The sequence below is a fragment of the Falco biarmicus genome, chromosome 11, assembly GCF_023638135.1.
Source record: "Falco biarmicus isolate bFalBia1 chromosome 11, bFalBia1.pri, whole genome shotgun sequence".
NCBI lineage: Eukaryota > Metazoa > Chordata > Aves > Falconiformes > Falconidae > Falco > Falco biarmicus.
Genome location: NC_079298.1, coordinates 29,745,004 through 29,766,350, shown reverse-complemented (window position 1 = coordinate 29,766,350; position 21,347 = coordinate 29,745,004). Strand labels below are relative to the sequence as shown.

At 38.8% G+C, this 21,347-nt stretch overlaps 2 protein-coding genes across 6 annotated transcripts; one reads left to right on the top strand and one right to left on the bottom strand.

Annotated features, from left to right (window-relative positions):
- Positions 1-468: 468 nt before the first annotated feature.
- On the bottom strand, positions 469-2,458 carry METTL18 (methyltransferase 18, RPL3 N3(tau)-histidine). Of its 3 annotated transcripts, none has more exons than XM_056355461.1 (2): positions 2,373-2,458; positions 469-1,974 (listed from the first exon to the last, which is right to left on the bottom strand). In XM_056355461.1, the coding sequence occupies exon 2, from the start codon at positions 1,783-1,785 to the stop codon at positions 733-735; it is 1,053 nt and encodes a 350-aa protein (XP_056211436.1). In that variant the 5' UTR covers positions 1,786-1,974; positions 2,373-2,458; the 3' UTR covers positions 469-732. The 3 variants fall into 3 exon arrangements, with proteins under 3 accessions (XP_056211436.1, XP_056211437.1, XP_056211435.1); XM_056355462.1 differs by having other exon boundaries at positions 2,394-2,452; XM_056355460.1 differs by having other exon boundaries at positions 2,377-2,450.
- A 10-nt stretch (positions 2,459-2,468) lies between these two features.
- FIRRM (FIGNL1 interacting regulator of recombination and mitosis) lies at positions 2,469-21,113 on the top strand. Of its 3 annotated transcripts, XM_056355457.1 has the most exons (24): positions 2,469-2,659; positions 3,201-3,240; positions 3,928-4,016; positions 5,244-5,348; positions 5,900-6,040; positions 7,005-7,167; positions 7,543-7,627; positions 8,183-8,321; positions 8,790-8,870; positions 9,861-9,925; positions 11,358-11,506; positions 12,355-12,463; positions 12,982-13,168; positions 14,259-14,341; positions 14,717-14,768; positions 15,102-15,191; positions 15,870-16,055; positions 16,740-16,862; positions 17,787-17,882; positions 18,324-18,437; positions 18,877-18,981; positions 19,274-19,354; positions 20,118-20,231; positions 20,523-21,113. In XM_056355457.1, exons 1-24 carry the CDS (start codon positions 2,561-2,563, stop codon positions 20,706-20,708), a joined length of 2,682 nt encoding a protein of 893 aa, XP_056211432.1. In that variant the 5' UTR covers positions 2,469-2,560; the 3' UTR covers positions 20,709-21,113. The 3 variants fall into 3 exon arrangements, with proteins under 3 accessions (XP_056211432.1, XP_056211430.1, XP_056211431.1); XM_056355455.1 differs by lacking the exons at positions 2,469-2,659; positions 3,201-3,240; positions 3,928-4,016; positions 5,244-5,348 and having other exon boundaries at positions 5,448-6,040; positions 15,102-15,195; positions 15,874-16,055; XM_056355456.1 differs by lacking the exons at positions 2,469-2,659; positions 3,201-3,240; positions 3,928-4,016; ... (4 more) ...; positions 8,183-8,321; positions 8,790-8,870 and adding an exon at positions 10,198-10,275 and having other exon boundaries at positions 9,875-9,925.
- Positions 21,114-21,347: the final 234 nt, after the last annotated feature.

Genomic DNA, 21,347 nt, shown 5'->3' with positions numbered 1-21,347 from the left:
TAGCATATGAGCCACTAACAGAAACATTTTACTAATTTCTAAAACCAGTATAGCTTTTCCCAGTTACTTGCTGACAATTTCTGAAGTGATACATCAAAATCTGAATGTAAAAATTCAGAGACCACAGTAGTGCATATTCTCTGGTATACTTTTTCAAAGGCATGAATAAAAGTCATGTGCATTACATGTGGAAACATTACAATGACTTGCGAGACTGCTAGCAGTGGAAACATTACAATGACTTGCGAGACTGCTAGCAGAATAGAACCCAAGTAATAAATCCAACCCCCTCTGGTGGCAAAGCAGCCTGGCACACAGATACGCAGATGATTCTGAAATCTGCTGCAGCAGTTAAAACTCTTCTCACCCTTGAGAACCGCTGCTTGCACTGTATTGGGATGTTAAATGATCTCATTTACTTATGGTGACTTACGGTTCTAGCACTGCCAAAGAATGTGAGAGGGGGACTGGGGACAGCGACTTACTTTACTTTTAAATACATATAAATGACAATTACTTGGCATAAACAGATGCCGGTTTAAGCAGAACTCCATTTTTCTACGCAAAACCAGAATCAGAAGTCCTTCAGTTCTCAGACATCAGAATTTGTCAAGCATTTCTAACAAGCATCTTTAATTTGTCAAACCAGAATAACACAACAGAGGAAAAAGCAGAGATGCGAGGATTAAAATATTTTGTCTTTGATATTTTTGAAGGACCGGTGGTTGCATTTTAAATGGAATCTTTAAAGGCTATTTCCATAATACATCGCTGTAGTCCTTCATCAATTGTTTTAACTATGCTGGTCCTAAACACATTCCTTTCTTCAATGAATGTTTCAAAGAGGGAGATACCACCACCAACACCAAAATAATGTACTTTGCTTCCCAAATACACGCGTCCATTTTTATCCAAGAGCTCAGCCAGTGTATTGTGCAAAGCACTGTAGTACTCGGGATTATAGATGGTCTCAGATGTGAGAATTATGTCATACTTTGAAAAGGAGCTGTTGCTGCTTCGCAGGAGCTGGCTGACTTCAGACCATGCCCCAGAAAAAAATCTGCATTTGGTGAGCATATCAGGCAAGCACTCTGCTTTCCTGGGCCTCTTTGAAGGAGGCTTGTTGGTTCTTCTGTTGTCCCTACCGTCCAGCCTGCTGCCTTTGCTTGTACAATTAGCCACCACGTTAGGCAAGGTTATTTCATCAATCACTGTGCTGTTGTAGTCCTGAAAATGGACTTTTCCAGCTTTACCCTTTAAAGCAACGATTCCCAGCAGTCCTGCCCCACAGCCAAGATCCAACACAGCCTTGTTGGTAAACTGTATTTCAGCCTCGGAAAAGTAGTCTATGAGATCAAAGGTGCATTCCCAGATCTTCAGCCCTCCTTCATAGACTCCCGGGATGAGATCAGAGCGAGAAGAAACACTTTTAGATATGATGCCTTCTGCATCCACACCATCCAAACACATAGTTTCCACTACAGACACATTCACCGAATACAAGCCTGATGTAATTTCCATTACTTTATTTTCCAATATTTTGTTGGGATCTTCAGGTATACTGTGCTCCTTGGCAGCTTTAAAGAACTTTGACGGTGTCTCATCTTGCTGTGCATCAGCACCCAGCTTCAGGCTGGCACCTGCCGCAGTAGCAGCAGTTTGCTGCTTCTTTCCTGTGGATTCTTGCTTGTGTTTTGGTGAGTGCAACTCTAAGTCCACCTTACCCAGAGCGTCTGGTTCATCGTTCTCATTTTTGTCAATAAAAAAATTAAATCGGAAATCCATTTTCAGGAATAACAGTAAACAAAAAAAAGTTTAATTTATTACAGCCAGAAACACTCGTCTAAGAGCAATACTAACACAACTTTTTTCTTGTTTTTTATAGAGGATGTTTTTATGTAGTTATTGCTATGGGGAAGAGCGCTTTGCAGGTAGAATAGCAGATATTTGGCCAACAAACCAGGTGAGTTACTTCTGGAAATAGAATAAACAAGTTCTACGTATTAGCACAGGCATTAGTTTTAAGTATTAGCACAAACAAGCCGACTAATCGCTGCCTCCTATTTTTTTAGGTTAAATTCATTTAAATACAATTTTAAATGAAAAAACCCCATCTTATAAGCATTTAAATTTATGAAAAGACTGCATGACAAGTGACATCTCTCATGTAACGTAGATAGAGACTGGAAAAAATAAGAGGAACTGCTTATTACGGTAAAACTCCCCGTTTCAACCTTCAGTCTTTCAAGCCACGCCAAACCAAAGCGCACAGAGGCTGTTAAGGCCCAGCATCCCTCCCTTACAGCCCCAGCTGAAGCATGCAAGCTGGGCAAAGCGATCCGATCCCGGCTGAGCCCACCTCGTGCCCGTACCAACCCCCGGTTGCTGGATACCGGCAGCACCATCCGCTTCTCCCACGTGGAGCGGCTGCCCCTTCCGCTATCCCAGCAGCCCCCGCGGGCGGGAAAGGGGCGGGGCGGCTGCTGGGGGCTGCTGGGATTGCGGAGGTAACTTTTTCCCGCCGCCGCTGTCCTCCCGTGAGGTGTGTGGAGTCAGCGCTATGTCCCAGACAGATCGCGAGCTGCTCTTGCAAGAGCTGGGAGGTTGGGATTGGGATCTCTGCCGCCGAGAGATGCCCACCGTTCTTCCCAGGCTTCTTATATCCTTCCTGGGCGGGTGGTTGGGCTGCTGGGTGGTTGTGGGGAAGCATCCCGAAACGGCGGGGGGGTTGTGGGGGCGTGCCTCCTGCAGCCTTGCATAGTTAGAGCAAAGACATCCGTGGGGGGGGAAAGCGGTGCAGTCTTTGTAAGGGGCAGACACAGGGCAGAAAAGCTAGATGCTGGGCGTTTTACTGGAAATAAGAACGGTCCTTCATTGAAATAAAAGATTCACGGTAGAAAATAGTGGTGTTCATTTAGCACTGTAGGTAGCTCCTCCCCAAACAAAACAAAAAACCAACATAAAACCAATCAAAAAACCACCCCAAGATGTACTCACCAATACACTAGAAATATTCGTGCTGATGGCATGAGTACTGAGGTACATAAGCCTGCATCGGTTATGAAGCATCCCTGCCTATTTCATGTGATGGGTGAAGCGTATGTGGGACAGTGAGAGAGAAGCCACGGTGACAGCTGCAGATGTTTTAAAGATGCAACTGTTACAGCAAAATGAGTTTGAGTTTCTTTAACGTTTTTTACTCTATGTATCAAGAGTCTGAAGACTGGACTGAGCATATTCGTAAGTAGTGACCAAGAAGTGCCTCTTCCTATGGGTTGTTGTATTGCAATTGCATTATAAATTCTGTGTTATTTAAAAATACTTATGCTATAACTTGTGAGTTTCATGGTCATCAGCAATCTTGCTGGACCTTGCATGTTACACAAATTGCATGTTGAATAAGTTTGAAGAAAGTCCATGAAGAAGTTATGCATGCAAGGCTGCTTTTTCCTTCCCGCTACTGATTATTAGACACTTCAAAGAAGGGTTCTTTTTCATCATGTATTTTATTGTCTTTTTGGCCATTATCTTATAGGTGGAAAAACTCTTGTAATACTTGATAGTGGTAAGAAAATGAGGCTGGTATGTAATAAAGTTGAATATTAGTGCCAGCCAGCACATTAAATGTGCGACTATTTGCAGTTTGGAATGTTCTAGTTCCATGGGCAAACAATTGTGCTCAGTCTTCAGCTGAGTAGTCAGTCAGGTGTGATGATATTATTGATGGGTTTATACATGTAAGAGACGTTACTGTTACTTGATTTTTTGTATAATAAATGTGTGGCAAATGTTGTGTTGCTGCTTTCAAAATCAAATACCTGATCTGTTTCTGCTTGGTGCAGTTCTTTGTTTCATCTGATAGGTTGCTGCGTATTTCTGATAATGACACATTGTTCTTCTATAGCATTTAAATGCTTTGCTTTGCAGGTGTTCTGAGGATCCTGACTGAAATGTTTTTGCCCCATATCAGCCTTGCAGATTTGGAAGAAACTTTTTTCTCAAAAGTATTACCAAAGGTATGACAGCTTCAATTAAATGTGGAATTTTCAGTTGGTCCAGTGCTAAAACCTGCTTAGAACACAGAGATTCTTTTTTGAGGTCACACAATATAATTATTGGTTTGGGTACGATACTTGAAATTAAAATTTTACCCTTTAACAGTTTTATCGATTTTGTTTTGGGTTGTTTCTGAGATTGTTACCATTCTTTACAGTGGGGAGAGGATTGAATGTGCAATGTAATAGTTTCTCCATTCAGTGGTAGAACTGGTTTTTATTTCTTTTTGAGAAGATTGAGCTTTTTGTGAAATGACCATGGTGGAGAATTTTTATGTGAGGTAGCCTCCCAGGACAAAAATGCTGAAGAACTCAATGCTCAGATATCATGAATAAATGTTGTGAAATATGTTAATAATATAGTGAAAAACTTTTAGACCATACTGACCTAAGATAAGTTCTTTTTTTTTTGATTAAATGATGGAGAATTTTGTGCTATAGTTGTATGAAAATTCTTCAGTGTTTACATTTTAAATGAAGTAGAGCAAAGCCAAGTTACTGATCTAAGTTTCAAGGCTCAGCTTGTGTATTTTAAGAAGCCAATAAAAATGGCCACTTGATTTCCATTTCGCTTATTTTATGTCCTGCAGCAGATCTTGGAGGTTACAAGAAAAATGGCTCCTAACAAGCCTGTGCTGAACAAGGATTGCCGTACCATACCTATTTATGTTGTATCCTGCACGTGCCTGGAAGCACCTCACTGTCTTTTGCGGTCTCAGCAGTAACACTTGTCAAATATCCAGGGACCTCAACTAAATTATTGTTGTTTGTAGGTCATAGACTTCATTTTTTTAATGTATTCAAAATGTTAGTGATCATTCTCAACAAAACCACAAATTTTCTGAGACTAAATAAAAATCCTTTTTAAAACGATGTGTAAAAAAATCTTTGGTAGAATGAGGTATATATATTTCAAGTAAATTAGCTGAGAAGTTTGTTTTACTAACAGATTTTTAGGAAAGATAGCAGCTAGTATAGCTTCTGTCTATAATTTGGGAAAACCCTAAGATGGCTTCTTCATATATCACATTTTATGATTCAAATGCTAGAAGACATGATTTTCTCCTGTGAGTTATCGCAGTAGCCGGTGACTCCATGCCAAGGAAGCAAGCAGTTAAGAGAATAGTGTTACTATTTGCATGTGTATGTTTATAAATAAAATGTTTAAGTTTTGTTTTGTTGTGACAGACTCTACAGTTATTTGATAACTTGATGTATGAATTATCCACCGAGGCAAAAGGATTAACCAGCCAGAATACAGAGTTATGCAGTACTGTAAGGAATCTTCTGCAGGCAAGTCCCATGAAATAAGCTGCCAAAGGAGTGTTTACATTATTCTTTGATTTTTACCTAAAATTACAAGTTTTTTAGAATATTTTTACCACCTACTAACTAGATGGCTAAAATGTTATTTGATGTTCCTTTGCAGTTGAAACTCAATTAACATTTTGTGAATGATTTGATAACATCTAGCATGTGATGCTAATCATAATTAAAAAAAATAATCTCAAATTCTGCTTAATTTCCTAATGCAAATGTATTGTGATTCTCCCTGCTTAAAGAGTGAACCTGGCACCTGGTTATACAGTCACTTAATTCTGAGTTTTAAAATTTTTGTAAGTTGAGAAGAGTAGTCAAAAGAAATAATGAAGCTTTCAAAAAATATATGGTATCAGAGAAAAACTCTGGAATTGCTTGATATGTTATGGTGCTTCATTCATCTTTATATGCAAAGAACAGTGAACTTTAAAAGCTATAAAAATCTAGGTGCAATTCATCTAAGAAAACAGGCTTTTGAAATCATTGCAGGGGTGAAAAACGTTGTTGTTTATTCTTGCTTTAAGACTATGGTGCAGCTCTTGGAAACTCTGACCGGTTGTGTACGATACATCTGCACACTTCAAGAGTGCGTGCCTCTGGAGAGTATCCGCACCCTTCCATCCTCGGTTCTTCATATAATAAAGAACACATTTACACACTGCAAGGTAGGGCTGTGTTAGAAGGAGAAAAATTCTTACGCTGGCTGGCTTTTAGGAAACACTCACTTTGTAAGAACATCGTATTTTGAAGTAATACTGTTGTGGAATTATTTTTTTCAATTTAAATTTAGTTCTTAAATTTTTTATTCAGTGCCCAAGTACAAGATTATTTTCAGCTGTCTGACTGGGTAGTGAAAGGCCCAGACTGCGCTATTTCTGTATTTTGCATCAATATCAGTTGAACGTTGTGTTTATGAATGTAGGCTCTCTGTGATACCTGTGCGCTTCTGATAGCTGCGATATTTTCAGAGCTACAAATGGTTACCAAAATGGTGCTACTTACTTTATTCCTATGCAAGTTCCACAGTGGATTGAAAGTTGAGGTTAGGATGTTTATGTTGGTTATGATGAGTAATGTCTTATCAGGTTTCATGTCTGGATTTGCAGATGCAACAGTAATTCCCTCTAGAGCAGTAAAAATAAAACAAGCTCATCATAAGGACACAATAGCTTTTGGTTGGCCTTCATTTTCACTTTTCAGTTTGTCTTTCCTATGGGAACATTTACATCAGTTTTCCATGTCAGGAGTCAAATGCAGGTGCCATACCTTTATCCAAAGGTTAAGATTTGGAATGCTGCTTCCTTTGTTGCTAACATTGGACTGTTTTGTTCAGAAATACGATCTTAGGCTCATATATTGAGGCCTAACACAAAGCCTGCTAAACTCCCTAGAGCCAGGCAGACTTCATTAGTTGATGAAGCTGCAGGTGAATAGCATTTTATGTTTAGCAAACAGGAGTCAGCAGCAGAAGCTACAGATTGGGCTGTGTATTGAAGTAGGTATGTCCGTGCCTTGTTCTTTTTTCCAGTGAAATGTGTGACAAAGCTGTCGGTATTTTCAGCATGTGAAACATCAGACTGTGATTCCTGAACTGGTTTTTATAAACGTCTTCTTCCCTGTTTCCTACAGGACAGTGAATCATTGTACTGTGGGCATTTGCACTTGATTTCTGACCTCCTACAAGCTATGTTCAAGGAAACTTACTCTCTTCAGAAGCAGCTGATGGAACTACTTGATATGATTTCCATGGGCTCTGCCTCTACTGAAGATAACGTCACAGATATGGTGTCAGGTATATGTGCATCTAACATTTTTTTAGTATTGCTCAGTCTTTTTTTTTTTTTTTTCTTATAGAGAGGTATGTTCGAATTTTTAAAACAGGGTTCTGAGCATGCTGACATCCTGACCAGCCTTTCAGACAGCACTGTGTTAAAGCTTGAAATATTTCAGTTTTTCTCCTGAAACTTTCTCTGTGGGGTGGGGCATGCTGTGTAGGTTTGTAGGAAACGGGCAGCATCTAAGCACTCGGCCAAGTTTCCTGATTCTGTGTTAGTGTGATGGTATTTTCTTAGTGCTTGTGGTTGCTGCTGTTTTCCTAGGAGCAGCGTAGCTGTGAACTCATGAAACAGACTTCACTCAGTTGTTGCTGTTATTAATTCCTCTGTAGTAATCCACACTGTGCTGGAGATATGCGCTGTCATTTCTGATATGGACCATGCTCTTCATGCCAATACGTGGAAGTTCATAGTCAAGTATGTCACTGAACTCTTTGGATTTTATTGTAATATAAACAGACTGTAATCTTAAATAACCAGTGTTTCAATAGCTTTACGTTCAGAGTTTCAAATAAAATTGAAATTAGAGATTTCAGTTTAGCTATTTAGCTGATAAGTACATTTAGAAATTTAATTTAGGTACTTAGCTAGTATAGTATTAAAGGCCCTGAAGGTAGTTAGGAATTGTGCATGAAAAGTAATAGAAGCTTGTCTTTTGGATTACAATGCAGAAGAAAATCTGAAACACCATCATCTGAATAAATAATCTTAAGAGGCCTGACCTACAGTTTTGTAAGAGTTTTTGACTTGAGTTGTGCTGTCTTGCACTTTCATCCTGCCTTTCCTCTGTGTTTTACTTGTGGCTATGAAGAGGGTTGTTCTCTAAATTTCTGATTTCAGTGTACATTGATGTTGCATCAATTAGTGTTACATAAAAGCCTAAATTGAAGAATTAGTTGTTTGGATTTGTACTAACTCATTGCATGCTGGCTTCTGACAATTAAATACCTGATTATATTCCTACTTTTTTAGGCAAAGCCTGAAGCATCATTCTCTGCTGCAGCACCATCTGAAACACAGTGACATCCTTGGTGGCCTGTGCAAGGACACTCTATTTTCTTTTCACTCCTGTTTGCAGCTGGCTGAGCAAATGAAGATGTCAGAGATACAGGTGAATCAAAAAGCTCCCAAAGCTGCCATCAAACTTGAGGAGGATAAATTCTTTGTTCTGTATTATTGCTTGGAGTGGTTTGGGTTTGGTTTATTGGGTTTTTTTCACTTCCTGTAGTAGGCAGAGTATGTAGTCCTTTTGAAACCAAGTGAAAAAACGTAACTTTGTTTAGATTGGGGATGTTTTAGCAAGGCACTGAAAAAAAGTTTCCACCATACTCTATGGAAATGTCTTTTATTTCCTAAACTGACAACATCCTAAGGTCAATCAAAAGATAACATTGCAATTCTGAATATTGCCACAAAAATGTTGAGGCCTACTGAAGATTTTTACAGTTTTTCTCTCATAGCTGTGGAGTCTGTAGAGAATCAAGTTTGAAATAGGTTTTAAACATTGTTAGCAATTTAACTTCATTTTTTTCTTGTATTACTCTGTATGTGAAGTTTTAGAGCTGCTTTTTTTGGGCAGGATGGTGCTGACCTCAGGCTGTTCCAGAAGACGGTCAAACTGTGTAGATTCTTTGCTAATTCCCTTGCACACTACACCAAGGTAGGTTTTAATACTTTAATTCTATGTTAGTATTAAATTAAAGCCTCTGGTCTGCAAATGGAATAATTTTGTACTGCATTGTATCTTAACAATTTATAACTATACCGTATGGGTGGTATAATTAACATCCACGCGTAACCTGCTTGTAGTTCTTCCACCTGTATATACTCAGAAGCCTAAGCAGGATTACTGCTGTGATTCAACGGAAAAGCAGACAGCATTAATAAGCTGTTACAAGCAGTGTCACTGAGGAGTGGGGTCCAGTCTTTACAGGCAGCCTTGAGACAGTGCAACAGAAACTATCTGGAAGCATTAAGCAGATGAAACCTGTTGCCAGGTTGTTTCAGTTGCTTGTTTCAGCAACCGAAAATGATGTGGCGTTAGTAAGAAGAAGTGTCCGTGCACTTACTCTTGTTAGCTCTGACACTGATTTCTTGCTCTTTTCCTGGCCCTTTCACTTTGTTGCTGTGTTCTCTTTTTCTCATTATTAGAAGACATGCTGTAAATCTACCCGTTTTAAGGATGGATGTGAAAAATTTTGCTCTTTAGGAATAGCACTGATGGTACATTCTGCATCTGTTGTGTTCCATGGGATAAAAGCAGGGGGGTGATTTTTTTTGTTGTGGTTTTTTTTTCTTCTGCACAAAACAAATAGCGCTGTGACATGATAAAGCAGCCTTACAGCGTGTATGAGACCACTTCAGATTTCTGTGGCTCTCTATGACTATTACAAATGTACTTACCAATTTTTTTAAACATGCCTCTAAATTTAGCCAGTTCACCTACAATATATATACATGTAGTGTAATTAGTCTTCGGAGCACTTTCTTTATTGTTTGCTTTGCACTTGTTTTGTGCTGTGGATTGTTAGAACTTAAGCAATTTTTGCAGTATAGTAGTTTGCACACCAGTATAGTAAAATGGAAAGGGAGTGTACTTAATCATGTATTTTATATTAAAAGTACCATTCAAAACTAATAATTTTTGCAGGAATTTCTTTCTTTCTTCTCTGATTTGTGTTCTCAATTACATCAGCTCTTTCTTCAGATATACAGGTAAGTGAAGTACAAATAATTGATTATTGATAGTATCTTAACATTTCCATCCTTCATTCTTAGTTTTTGAGATGTAAAAATACAATTCTTGTTCTAGAGCTGTTACCTTCCTTTTTTCATGTACGGAAAACTAAAATATATTTTTAATAAATTGGGCATTTTTGTGTGATACTAATTACCTTAACCCTGTTTTTGATGAGTGTCCAGTATTGACAAACCACTGACTTTGTTGCAATACCTTACGTCAACATTTCTTAACAATTTATGTGCAGAATATGCAGATTATCTTGGGCACTGGGTCTATTTATGCAAGTTGAAAATTCTTGTTCCTGAAGTCAAAATTCCCCAAGGTAGGATTTGCCCTTTAGTCACCCTGAAATGAAGCAATTAGGCAGGGTTAAAACTGAGCAACCCAGCAGTGTACCTTCCAGTTTGAAACAGATTGTTTTCAATCTCTAAGACAAAGTACAGAAACATTTATCCTGAAGGGAGAGAGCATCAGAAACAGAGCATTCTGAAATTTTTCATAGCTTTACTGTTGTGTTTATAATCTTGTGAAATCTCACGAAAGGACTCTGTGGTTCTCTCGTAAGCAAGCACTTAAACATTATGCTTGTGAAGCCTAACAGTCTGCAAGTGGCTGACTGTTTTTCTTTCGAAAGTTTTGTTGTATTTGCTGCAACAGTGGGGAAGAATAGTGGAAAGTGGACTTCATAATCGAGGGCTGATTTCAGTCATTCTTTTGGAATTGAAACCAGGTTCTGTGGTGAGATGTGCACATGAGTTCACTACGTGTTTCACTGCAAGGTCAGGTGGATTTTTTTTATGAGTTTCCTTTTCTAACTTTACTTACATTGTAGATCTTTTTCAAGTGGAAGGTTGTGAAATTTTATTCACTCAGCAAAACTGAGCAGGATTTTTGAGTAGGAAGCATTTTTACAGTCAGTAAGTTGTAAGAGAGGTTTTCATTTCATGAATTCCTTTGTTTTATACTCACTTCTTTTTTTCTTCTATTGCTCAGGGTCTTTTTTCTCTTCAAAGAAATTTTGGTACACTTTTATTAGTGTCATGTGTTAGATCAGTGCTATCACATTTATGACCATCAAATTGTGTATACAGGTGTTTGCTTGTTTTTTCATTGCTTGACTTGTTTGTGATTCAGTGTAGTTCTTCTTAGGTGTGTTATGTATTTTACATGTATTTTCCATGAGCCTGTAAGATTTTCTTTCAATGTTTCATAAAATACTTGATTATGGTGTTTAGTTTAATGAGTGAATGCAGAGTTGTAACTCTCAGGCTACAATACATACTCTAAAATGGGGAGCCTTTTATTTCACAATAACAAGGAAATAATGAATTTGCCTTTTTGTAGTTCTTTTGAAAAACGTTACTGAGAATGCTATTGTAACTTTTTTTTTCTGGCCCCCCTTAGCAAATTTCCTCCCAGTCTCTATGCTCCAAACATCTTAGAAGTTCATCGAGATGAAATATCCCGGGTTTTTCTTGTGGCTCTGGACCCTCTCATCAACCAGCTGCTTCCCTTTACCCCTTTTATGGAGCAAGTGTTAAGTGAAAAGTTAGGTGGGTTTAAAATACAGCTACTACTGCTATAGTACTATGTAAGCGTCTGAGGGATCAGGGCTGATATTTTGACTTTATGGACTATCAGTTGTATTCTGATTTGCTTGGCTCTGATTGTTTTGAAAGTGCTATGATATAATCACTTGTGTGCTAGCTCAGATTAATTTTATAACCAATAGTTCCTGTTGAATGCATCTTTTCCGAAGTACTTACAATAACTTCATTATCAATCTGGTTAATAAAAATCTTACCAATTCTGCTGCTTTGTGTAATTTCAGTCCACGTTTGTCACAAACTTTCAAAGTAAGCTGAAATTTTTCTGCTCTTCTGTTGGTGGGGGAAGACAGCTATTTTTTCCTAAATTATTTTCTGTGAAAAGTAGAATGCCTTCAAACTGGGAAATGATCATCTTTTTGTTACAACACGCCCCCCTCCCCAATTTCTGCCCTGACCAGTGTGTCAGAATTCTGAGATAGCCGACTTGCTTCTCTCCCGTATGCATACCCTGGCCTTGTGGTTATCCTAACACACTTAGAAGAAAACTTTGTGTTTTCAGTGTTTGAGACATCCCATGCTTTCAAGGAGACTGGATGCATAAGGCATCTAGATTGTAACTCTTTCGCAGCATCTTGCAGTGACAGTGTAAAACTGGAATATTTTAGATTTTGCCTGATTTAGTATATTGCATTTATTTTTCACTTCAAACACAGTGTTCATGATGAAATGTTCCTTTTTTCCCAGCTGTCTGTGATTTTTTTGATTGTTTTACTAGGAACTTTTGTCATTTGTTTAAAAGCCAGTTTACACACAACCAAGGCAACTAGCATCACTTTTTAAAACTTCTACAGGTCTCCCTCCTGAGCAGCAGCTCCCCCAGTGTCTCATCCTGATTACCATAATGGACAAGCTGTCCACTCAGCCTGAAGAAGTGCAAACTCTCTGGAACACAGGAAAAAGGTACTAAAAAGGTTTTCCTTGTAGTTCTTCACCTCTTCATTACAGTAATCAGCCTATATGAGCAAACAGAGTGGCTCAGCTGCTGGGGTTTCCCTTGCAACTGTATAGTAACATGTCTTACTCTATGGATTCGTATCCTTGTGCTGTGAAAAACAGGATCTGATGTTCAGTGATTCAGCAGTGAAGGATACAGAACCATAAATGTCTTTGTTTTTTCAGGAAAGGAATGGTATTTAGAGTACATCCATGGTAGGAAGAGAGAGATGTATGTAATTTGTTGATACTTTGTCTTGCATTTTTATGCCTAAACTCTCTTAATAATCACCTGAATTTGTAAAAGAGGAAGATAGGAACGGAAATCTCATGTAAAAGCACTGAAGTTACTGCCATTGTTTCTGGTCAAAGACAAAGATTCTGTACTTCAGATGTTGCTTGCAGGATTTGGGATTTGCAAATCTGTAACCCAGCTGTGTTTCTCCACCAAACCCCACCTTCTTTTTTTTCTTTTACCCTTGTAGCCTGTCTTTGTTTTCAGCTCTCTTCTTCAGTTTCCAGCAATGTTCTGCCGAGCTTTCTCTCCCTGTTTGTTTGCCAGAGGTGATTAGTACAGGACAGCCAGCAGTTCCCATCACCCTCTATCACTATGTCTGTGTCCACCTGTGCTCCTTCATTGCTTCCACACTCCCATCACACTTTCCTCAGCTGGTAAGATATTTTTTTTTTTGCTTATCACCTTCTCAGCTGTTGTGATGCATAGATACTGTTTAAAAAAGGAGTTCTTTCTAATGATCTAGCTCTGAAGAGATGCTTAGGTATGAAGTTCTGTAGAAAGGAGCTGGGATACAGTTACATGACTGGCGTTCAATTATAAAGCAAATGTCACTTGTGGGAAAGGGGAAAATAAAGCTTCATATAAGTTCTTGAGAACCTCTGTGGCGTTGGAAATTTTTGTTCTTTTTGGGAGGAGGGGAGCTCAAGTTGTTATAAAAGTTCAGCGCCTTCTTTTCTGCAGTATTCAACTTGTATTAAATTTACCTGGATTTTTTAGTCTATACTGTGAAGTAATAAAGTGACATTTAATATTTAAATACTAAATAAATACATATTAAATAGATATATGTTAATTACATAAAAATAAATAGATTATGTTGTTGTATTCCAGCTAATAACATGCCATAAAATAATAAGTAGTATATTTTTTTACTTCAGAGGAGTATTCAGGGCTTTGATTAAGGTTATATAATGTTTTAGAAGTTTTTCACTTTTTACTGCACATAGACAAAAGAACCTCTAGATAAATGTTAACCTTTGTAAAATTAAGAGCAGTCACAAAAACTATAGCTCTAATTTAGTTTTTCTTTTTCTGAATGCTACATTCCTCTTTCAGATAAAATTTGTCTTCCGAAAAGAGGGACAAGTTTTATTTGGTTTTCAGTAAACTGCTAATAAAGCTGGCAAGGACATTGGCAATACATTGCTTTTAAAATAAAAACAACAAACCCATAGAGTTGCCTTGTGAAGAAGGGATGCACATGATGGAATGTTTTGAAAAATGAAGGATTCTCAGCCCACTGAAATGGATGTACATAGTATACATCGAAGTATGCAAAACTAAAGGTGTAGCTGCTTGCTTGATGGTGTAGCTGAAGACAGAGTGTGAAAATGAGTTCTTAAAACGTTTTAGATTTGGATAAGCTGAAAATCCTACTAGGTTTTTTGATAATTAGTGGAGTAAAAGTAATAGTAGGCCTGCAGTCTGTTTCTGCGTGAATTTACATACATACTTTCTCCTCAGGAGTATGCTCTGCTGGATGCTGTGCTGGGTTCTAGTATGATCACATCTCTGCTGGCAATGGACTCATGGTGCTTCCTTGCCCGGTAAGATTTTTTTTGTTACAGGTCAAGCAGGATTTCCAGAGATCCAGTTAGTTCTGTTGTATATAATTCCTTGAGGAGTTTTTTTAAAGACAAAATTGTCCCATAATTGGATTCTTTTCAGATATAGAGCATAGTTTGAAAATTAGAAGCAGAAATGGCTTAGCTATTTTTACATTCATGCACGCAAGGGGGACATACCTTTTCTATTATTTAATAATTGGTTTTTGGAATGGTTCTCACAAGTAAATTGTGTCTGTGCATATAAAGTTTAAATATGTTAAAGGAAATGGCCATCTCTCAGACAAGATTTATGATATTTAGTCTGTAAAAGAGCAGGAAGTACAGACTCACAAGCTTCCATCTCTCACATTCTAGATATGGAACAGCTGAACTGTGTGCTCACCACGTTGTTGTGATCGCCCACTTGGTAAGAACTACAAGGATGTTTGCAATTTGGCACCAGTTTTAATCCTAGTCCTACTAGCAAACTTTCTAAATGAGCAAAGACAGGTATTTCATTTTTTTTCCAAATCCAAACTGCGTTTGGGTTAATAATTAGCAATAGCAGTACTGTGAAAATACAAAACAATATGCTGAGGATTTCCAGCATGTCCTGCATTGTTTTATTTAGACTGTTACTGCTGTGATCCCACGTAGCAGCTCTCGGAACGTTCTGTATAGAATTCATTTGCTGAGTGGTGATTTTTTCCTTAATTTAATTAGATTCATTATCTTTTATTTTAATTTTATCCTAATTCAGATAAAGTCTTGGCCCAGTGACTGTTACCAGGTCTCTGCCTTGGGTGTTCTGCTGAGGCGTATGCTGTTCTTAATGGCTCCAGATCATCAGGCAAGTATAGCACCAGCATCTTCTGTCCTTAATAGAAGAGATTTGAATCAGTGGCCTGTGTTAAAATACCCTCTTTCAGTTCTTCAGAAATGACAAGGTGTTGAGTGCTTGCTTGCTGTACTTGATATTGTACTTGTTGCTACTTTGTCACAGCAGATCCCAATTTGTGCAGGTGTGCTTTTTAAAATAAGAGGCACATACACCTTTTGTAAGAGTGGTCTTACTAAGTGGTGAAGAAGTCATTTTTTTGACCAAGTATGAAAACAGCACATCTCCCAGATTTGCTGAGACTGTATGTCCTGTCCTTGCATCTGCAGCTGGCGTTCATCAGTGTTCTCATGTCATCAGATACAGAGTAGTATCCTTTCCTGTTAGTGCCTCTCTATTTCCCTTGGAGGGGCTAAAGCTCTTTCTTCTGGTTGCTAGGGGCATTGCTTCAAGCAGCTGAAAGAGTAAGTTGCTTAGTCATTCTGATGTCCTATATGTGATGGTGGAGGTAGCAGTTCTAGAAGGTTTTTATATAAGAAGTTTTATTTTATTTAAATTAAAGGTTTTACACAACTATTCTCATGTAATATTTGAAAAGGTAACTGGTAGTACATTTTGGTTGCTCAACTTTCTAACAGATTATCAAATTGTCTTCCAGTTTGTTTAGTTCTTGTTAACTTCTGTTTGCAGGTAGAATTTGCTCATAAGTTTCTTCCAGAAGAGGTGGAGAACTTGCCTGTGTGGCAGCACTTATCCCTCAAGGCCCTGAATCCTGATCTGAGGAAACAAGTGGCATGTCAGCTCTGTGTGGCAGGGCTCGCACAGTGCAGGCGATGGCTGAATAGCAGCCGCATTCTGGGAGAGCTTCAATCTGTGGTAAAGGAGATGTCATTCTTTTTGTAAAAACACATGTGAACTCTGGATTTCCAAACTATAAGGATTCTGTTCCTGCCACCTCAGTTCTGTTTTTCTGTGTGTTGCGCAGCTTTTTTCCATGCTTAATTGGCATATGCCTGAGCAAGAACTCTCATTTTAATGTTTTCTCCTAGTACACAACCCCTTAGGACCCTCTAGTCTGAGGGTGTCAGTAAAGGTCTTGTGGTTTATTAGTTATTCTAGTTGTTAGCTCTCTGGGTGAGTAAATGTATTTTTCTTTAGAAATTCTGATTTATATTATGTCATACAATTATTTTTAAGTTTTGGAGTCCTGGCTGGTTTTATGCAGCATTAAATCTGAAAGATGCTCACTGGTCTCCTGGGCAAAGGAGTGTGAGAAACCAGAGACTTCCACATGAAGTATCTGCTGCCAGCTTTCGCCTGCTAATGTAGTGTAATTTCACTACAGCGCTGTGTGAAACTCACAGAAGTAACGGATGGTTTCCTTGCTTTGGAAGCTTTATTGGCCAGTGGCCTGGTGGATTAGCTGTACTGTACAGCTGATGCAGCACATTGGGCTTCTTGCCATCTTGTATCATTTTAAATGTTTGATATGAGCCTGGGGGTTTGGTTTGTTTTAAATGTAATTTTTTTTGGTCTTACTAATACATTTTTTCCTACTAGAATACTGCCCTTTCTGTCCTGTTGGCTGCATGCAGTTTTGCTGATGACACTCTGGAGGCAGAACTTCAGGCATCTGTCTTGGAAGTGCTTGGTCAGTTCTGGACTTTTCTGCAGGCTAAGCAGGTAAGAGAATTTGCTGCTCCAATGATGAAAGCACGAGGTCTCTGGGAGGCTGGTGCTGTATCATCATGTGTTTGTTACTAAGTTGTTTTACTTGGATTGGACCATTTGTGTAAAGCACAGTGTAACTGTGCTTCCCATGTGCTGTCAGCTGGTTTGTGTATTAGGCAGGTGCCTGCTCTGGGAAGTGGAGTTTGAATTTTCCTGAATGTTAAATATATTGGCACCTTCTTACTCTGTTACTTGGTGTCAGATTCAGACTTGCTTAACAAGAAGTCTGAAATACCTTATTCTGATTCATACCAGTTACAAATGTGGCTTATTTTAAATGTTCATTAGCATGTGAACAAAACTCATGGTGATCTAATTAGAACATAGCTTGTTAGCACATGAAAACCCATAGAGCTAGTAACCTTCCTCCTGTATTTGAGAACAAGGGGGTAAGACGATGCCCTGGCGACTGTATACCTGTTCATGGCTGCAGTTGCAGTAAAGAAGAAAAGGATTGTCATGGTTCATACTCTGGATTAAAAAAGAAAGTCTGAGTGGGGGTGAAGAAGAGCCAACAATGTGCCCCTTCAGAAGTCTCTTCCAACCTCAGCCATTCTGTGGAGACATTTGGCAAATGATCAGTGAAAAGAAATAGTTCAGATAACCTTTAGCTGCTTATATTAGTGAGTGGAAGAAGGAGATAAGGGATAAGAAGTATTTTTAATAAAAATCAAAGAAAAGGGTGTTGTAAAATATGACTACCTAGAAGTATTTATATGACTGTTATAATATTTGCTGCTGCTTACGATGTGGTGTTTTAGGTGTGTGAAGTTAAGCTAAGAATTTTGGAACACTACTGTAACTTTAAATTCTTTCTTAAGCAGTTATTCCATAAGCTAAAATGCAGTGTTACTAACATCTTGTGATCTATTGAAGGTCTCGGATGAGCCATGTCTCCAGCAGACACTGTGTTTACTACTTCACCTTTTGGAATTCTTTGTCCAAGCATTAGATGTGCAACCAATTACTCAGGTAAAAAAAACCAAAACCCACAAAACAAAACCTTACAGATTAGGAATAATTTACTGCATGAAAACCAAGTTCTTTGTGATTTACTGAAATCTCAAATGAGTTATTTCATGGTCTGGCCTTCTCTTTAACACATGGAGGTTCCTAATTTTATTTCTTCCTTGATTACTTTCCTGGTCTTTAAACCAAGTATATGGCACTTTGCTTCTGAGACTCCCGTTACTCTCTAAGGTAATTGAGACATACGGATGTGCTGTAGAGAATGCTCATTGCTTTCTAAAATGCACACTGCAGCTTTATACTAGCCAGTTTTATTCAAGGTGTAGCATACCTCCTCCTGTTTTCAGTCCAGTTTTCTAAACTCAGTGTCCTGAGATTTAAGGGTGAGATGGTTTTCACCTGCAGTCTGTTCAATGGAGCTTCACTGGAGTTTGTTTTCTGCAGGTATTTGCACTGCAGTCTTCCCTTTTCCAGTTGGATCCCCCAGATCATGTTCGCCTAGCAATGGTGGATTTTCTCTCTTCTATGGGAAAGGTGTTTATACCACAAGAAGCACAGGTAAATATAATTGTGGCGTTAGTGAAATAATCTTGTCTTTTGATGACAAGATATGCTATTTACTTAAATATAAAGTTAATGGATCAATTTCATTAAATACATACAGGAGTGCCAGGGCTTAATCATCTGGGAAACTTGTTAATGGTCTAGAGCAGTTTTATTTTTCATCCAGACTTGCTGAGCGCATGTCAGATGCTTGGTTTATTCATTTGCTTGTTGCTTCTCACCAGTTATTCGGACTGATGTTTGAACCTCCAAGAAGAAAGAATAGAACATGTCACCTCCCTCATGGTGTTGTTTTTGTCAGACAGGGCAGTAGCACTCTCCTGTTTCACAAACCTGTGCCTTGACCTTAGAGTGAATCTTTAATAATTGATCATTATGGTAAGATATGCACAACTAACTCTTTGGAACTGATAGATATCTGTTCCTCTTTCAGAGGCAAGTTGTACCCCAGTTGTCGTGTTTGTTTGCTTCTCTGCTAGCTGACCAGACCTGGCTGATTCATCAGCACGCATTAGAGGCATTCACACATTTTGCAGAGGTAAGCATAGAAGAGCTCTGGATGCCTGTATTTGGCTCTGTTAACTTTTGTTGTACAAAAATTCTTCTGTCTTAAACGTTTGCTGCTCTTCACTAACCCATCTGGATCTTAGTATTACAGATGCTATGGCACATCAAAAGTAATGAGGGCTTATGGAGCTGGAAGTGAAGGAAGATGAAGCACGGGTTGCTTAGATTGGTTACACCAGAGAAGAGACTGTCACAGAAACATTTTTTACTTTGTTCCTTTGTAAATACAAATGTACTAAACTATTACTCAACATTTTTGGCAGGAAACAAGCCATGAAGATGTTGTTCCTCAGTGCCTTAATTCTGAAGAAATTAAGAACAAAGTTGTTAGTTTTCTGGCTAAGGTATGTATGTTTGAACCATTTTACTGCTTTCTTACTTGATGTTGTACACATCCATAGTAAGCAGTACACGGCCTGTGTCTATAACTGCGTTGCCTGCATGGTGATTAAATAAGTAAATTTAAAATTAATTGTTCTGTTAACTGGGATCTGGTTGAACTTTTCTACTTGCTTTAATCAGCAGAATTAACAACTGCCATTCCTGTACATGTTGCTCTGCCAGTACTTCTGAACTTCTGATTTTTCCCTTCTTGAACAACAACAAAAAGATTAAATTGCATATTGTTGTAAGCAGAGATGTTCTCTGTTAAAAAGACAGTGACTTCATATTCAGTTTGTGTGATTTCCTTCCCTGGTTCTCTTGGGTCAGTTTCTGAAAGCTAGATGAACATGTACGAAGCATCTTAGTCCCTTTTTGCATGTTATGAAAAATTCTCTTAGGAGCAGATGGCTGTTCAGGCAGAACATAAACAGTGGGAAAGAGGAGGTGGTTGTCATTGTGTAACCTAAGGCAGGGCTACCTGCATGAACCGTTTTTGACAAACAGATAATTAGCAAAAGAACTGATAGCTGCCAGTGATGCTACACTAAAGCTGTAGATAACTTCAGTCTCCTGCTCAGAAGAGTGTGCGAGAAGTTAGATTAATCTTGAACTGCATGTTAAGATCCCTGTCTCGCTCCCTCCCCTTTGTGGCATATAAATTGAGCCTGCAAAGGCCGGTAATGCTACCTTGGTTTAGTACCTCTCCTGTGGCTTTCCCCCTAGACAAGGCAAGTAGAAGAGACAACAGAAGCACGAACAGAACGCATGAAGCAAGAAAGGCTTACCTGCAGTGCACAGTTCATGAAAATGGATGGAAAACTGGAGTCAACAGGAGAGGTACGTGCACTTCTTTAACCTATCTGGGCTCCACTCAATTGCTGTCAGTTCTGGGAAGTCTCTAAAGAGGTTCAAGATGGTCTTGCTGCCTGCCATGGTTGTGTGCACACCTGGCCCTTAGTATTATAACCTGAATGCTCTGTTTTGCCTGCCAGCTGCAAAACTCTCACAAGGCAAGGGGAGTCACTTGCAGCTCTTCTTCCTTCTAAGGTTTTTTTTTGCATTTGGATGAAGACTGATCGCTTATGTAGAGCATTATAAATGATGTCTCCTGTTAACTTAAATCTGCAGCCTCTGGCAAAAAAAGCGTGTCACTCACCCTCTGAGGAGGAGTATAAATCAGCAGTAGGCACGATGGAGGGGGCAGTGGAGGCTGTGAAGCTGCTGCTCCGGAAAGGGTCACCCCCTGCTTGGCTTGCGGTAAAACTGGAGACTCTACATACAGCTGTAGCTGACCTCAGAGACAGTGTACGGTAAGGTGCTCAACAGGTTTTAGAACAATAAACCAGCTCAGCTCCCTGCTCTGAGGGAAGAGATGCCTTTGTAGCTGTGATTACTGGAGAAGAAAAAACTGCCACGGGGCGATGCTCTGTGCCAAAATGAACTGAGGTGTGAGATACTTTCTTAATAACTGGCTGGAAGGACTGATCTATTTTAATGGACACTATTGTGCACCTGAGCTGTCATTTTGTATGTTGCTGATGTATAGCTTGCTCTTCTAAGCTACTGTATGGTGATAAACATGTCATGAGATTGTTTTGAATACTAAGATGTTTGAATCTGTTGTGAATGTAACAGTTACCTTTGTTCCCCTCATGTACAGGTGACCAGGCACTAGGTGTTTTTATCTTAATTTTAAAATACACAAGAATAACAGTTTAAGGCTCTGTACTGTTCTCTGAACATACCTCTGCCGCTGGGTTCTACTCCACACTATGGTCATCTTTTTTAAAAAATAATCTTTATTGGTCACAGTTAAGAGCAGAAAGAATGCTTAAGCAGTTTGTGTTCAGTGGTCCTTCACTGTATGGTTCCTAGCACCTCTTGTGCCATCCACTGACAGAACTATATGAACAGAAATAAATAAGTTGAGTAAACTGTACATTCATCTTAAAG